This window comes from Cyprinodon variegatus, unplaced genomic scaffold (assembly GCF_000732505.1).
Source record: "Cyprinodon variegatus isolate N-32 unplaced genomic scaffold, C_variegatus-1.0 Scaffold2248, whole genome shotgun sequence".
In the NCBI taxonomy this organism is placed as follows: domain Eukaryota; kingdom Metazoa; phylum Chordata; class Actinopteri; order Cyprinodontiformes; family Cyprinodontidae; genus Cyprinodon; species Cyprinodon variegatus.
The window spans coordinates 23,444-26,997 of NW_015152701.1; the positions used below are offsets into that span (position 1 = coordinate 23,444).

At 35.3% G+C, this 3,554-nt stretch overlaps 1 protein-coding gene across 1 annotated transcript in view; it reads left to right on the plus strand.

Moving 5' to 3' along the window:
• Window positions 1-1,320: 1,320 nt before the first annotated feature.
• Window positions 1,321-3,554, plus strand: part of rbbp5 (retinoblastoma binding protein 5) — a gene marked incomplete at its 3' end in the record, with an annotated part of 13,223 nt that continues 10,989 nt past the window's right edge. The window contains exons 1-3 of the mRNA XM_015368925.1: window positions 1,321-1,460; window positions 3,140-3,165; window positions 3,280-3,452. Of these exons, the coding sequence (XP_015224411.1) occupies window positions 1,442-1,460; window positions 3,140-3,165; window positions 3,280-3,452 (218 nt within the window). The remainder of the gene's footprint in view (window positions 1,461-3,139; window positions 3,166-3,279; window positions 3,453-3,554) is intronic.

A 3,554-nucleotide genomic window follows, 5' to 3' on the forward strand; every position in this document is an offset into this window, starting at 1 on the left:
TATCTATCTATCTATCTATCTATCTATCTATCTATCTATCTATCTATCTATCTATCTATCTATCTATCTATCTATCTATCTATCCATCCATCCATCCATCCATCCATCCATCCATCCATCCATCCATCCATGCGGAGATGCAGGGGAAACCATATCTGATGGGGAAACGTAGCTCGACATAACACCGGCACGTTTCAGTTGTTTTGATTGTATGGCGCCCCCTGCTGTCGGTTAGTCATAATGACAATTCTCCATGCATCACGTGATTTTGGGCAGAAACTTACTGCGGAATGGGAAGATTTGTTTTGTACGCGAGCAGAGATCGTTTTGTACTCAGGGGACAAATTACTAATTATATTTTAAGTGCAATGTTAGAGTCCGGTTTGTAAAACAAATTTTTGTGTGCGCGCAACATTTAAAGACAGTTTGAAAAAAAAGTTTTATTTGTGTGTGACATTTGAGGAGAGTTTGTAACACAAGTTTTGCAACATGTTTATTTGTGAGTGATACGATTTGTTTTTGTGAAACATGCTTTTGCAACATGCTTTATGTGTGTGCAACGTGCATTTTTGTACACAACGTTTTGGCACAAAAATCACTCCATAGACGGATCGCAAGCAACTTTAAGGTGCATACCGCCACCCACTGTAAATGTGTGTGTAGCAACATTACATCAAATTCTTTTTTAAATTTTTTATTCTGAATATAAATAAATAATGCTTTCCTTAATCTGTAAATATCCTTTATATTTAATTAATTTCCCAATATTCATGTTTGCCTCTCCTTCCAACCATTCTTCTCAATTTCTCCCTCTTATGTTCATAAGGTTTACAGTTCATCAGTACATGTTCTACATTTTCTTTTTCTCCACATTTCTTCACATTTATCATTATTTTCCTCCCTATTAAATATAAATTGTCATTTAAATAGGTATGACCCACTCTTAATCTGATCATTATTACTTCTTCCCTTCTGTTTCTCTCATTAATGATTCTATTTAATACTGATTGTTGTGCCCATAAATTCTAACACAGCCCAGGGTTTACAACATGTCAATCAACAGGTAGTGGGCGTGGCCACCACATTTCAGTTTAGCGTCATCCCTAAATCCGCCACTGTCAAATAGTATATTTCTCACATTAAAAATTCTATAAACACATTTATTGCTGTCATTCACTGTATAACATGTATTTGTATATTGGTTCTTTTAGTTATTTATTTTATATGAGCCATTAAAATTCTGTTTAGTATAACATTTAGTGAGACTGTGGCACTTTGACATACATTTAGTTCAGGCACATCTTTGGCGGCTATGTTTGGGGTCCGCCGTGGCGCCGCTCTCTGGACATTTCTATTAAACGTCAACATAAAACGATAATTTTAGATTGAAATATTTCACGAACTCGGATTTGTGGGAGTTTGGGTCATTGGACACCCAGCCATGAATCTAGAGCTGCTCGGTAATTATGAGAAGATGCTTTTGTTGTGTGATTAATGCTCACTTTCCTGCAGCGCTCCGCTCTTGTTGTGGTTAGCTTATTCTGTTAGCCGAGGATGCTAACAGCTAAGCTACTAATCATATTTAAAATATAAACAGAATTGTCGATTCAACTTAAGCTATTCAATTTAAACGGGTAAATTAGCAACATAGTCTTTGATATTTATGAATTATATCATTCTTCTTTTTTTGAAAGTAGAGAACTGTCAGTTAGCCGAATTTAGCATCCGTATCCATATAGCATCGTTCGGTGTTCTACATTAACTAATACCTATCTTATAAAAAGTTAATATGCCTCCAATTTAAAGCATGTTAAATAGTCGACATTTTTATAGTTAAACATTTTTATCGCCCAGGGCGCATTTTCTTATTCGTGAAAACCGTGAATCTAATTTAAAGTAATAAACAACATTATTCACTCTGGGGTAAATCAATGGAAGCCTTTTTTGTTTGTTTGTTTTTAATATGCCACCGTTCTTAGGTACCATCCAAAGTGCTTCTGTAGGGAAAAACAATGGTCATGGTTCTTTCAACATAAAGAAACCTTAATCATGGTTGACTGAAAGCTTGCCCTGGTTTAATGGTCTTGTTTTGACATCACCTTGAGTTCAAGCAATGTTTCTCAGATGCTGAAATACTTTTTTAGTTATTAACTTATTGTGGGTGATAGAAATTGGATACTTGATCAATGTAATGATGCAAGTATTGTTGTGTAATGAGATATAACTCAAAAATGGTCAGGTATGTGTTATTTCTTTGTTTTCTATTCAACCAGCCAGTTGTTCTTATAATTTATTTAAAGTGGATCTGAAGTTCCTTCTTCTTCAGGGTTCCTGCAGGTCTTTGAAAACATTAAAAGACATTATTATTTTTTAAATTAAGCCTGAATTGGCATCAAAATTCATTAAATGTGATTATCGTGGCATTTAAAATGCTTTACTAAAAAAAGAAGTTAATAAAAAATTTTCGTCAGATATATTACGTATAAATATATATTATTGATATGTTTGTGCGGAACTGCTTTCGGTAGATTGTAAATTTGTATTTTTGGAAAAAAGCTTGAGGTGGAAAAAAGCTAGAAAATGGGGAAAATGCAATCATCAGCAAAAGTGGCTGGAAAACAAGAAATTTGGGACATGGCTGCAGCCTGTCAATGGTAAAGATGACAAAGGTTTTTGCCGTGTTTATATGAAGGTCATGGGTACCTGTTGATGGCATTAACATTATTTCTAAGAGCATTAAAAGTGCATTAAATTAGAGTTACTCATTCCTGTATAAACCCTGATATTGATTGCCCTTTCTTAGTTAACATTTAGAGAGACATCAGTGCACAAACGGTACAACCTTTCCACCGATATATATATTTTATTATATAATTTTTCAGGCTGATTGCCTTTCTTTTTCTTCATTTACATGATGAAAATGACAGAAGGACACTGAATGTGACACAATTCTCGATTTAAACGTAAAGAAACATTTATTTATGAATCATACTAAACACTAACAGTGATAGCAAATAGAGAGAAAGTCAGTGCATGCGCTGATGAATCGGTCGATGCATCTGTCCATCTCTAATATTAATCCTTTATACATTTAACTGGTTTGATTAAAATTCTATTCTGTGTGTTATTTTTTTTGTAGAATCGTTTGGGCAGAACTATCCAGAGGTAAGACACCATGTTTTAAAGCAGCATGGATTTGATGAGGAATTATTAATAAACTTCTTTTAGAGCTTTCTTTATGTTCCATCTGATGTGATAACTCTGACTTTGTTTTTTCAGGAGGCAGATGGCACCCTGGACTGCATCAGCATGGCCCTCACCTGCACCTTTAACCGCTGGGGCACGCTGCTGGCGGTCGGCTGCAACGATGGCCGCATCGTAATCTGGGACTTCCTCACTCGTGGAATCGCCAAAATCATTAGTGCACACATTCACCCCGTCTGCTCCTTATGGTAAGAAACGTTGTGATGATACGTTATAAATCTGTTCTAATGTGTTCGAATAAGGACAAACTTTGCAGCCTCTTTGTCCTCCTGTGCTTTAAAATCATATGG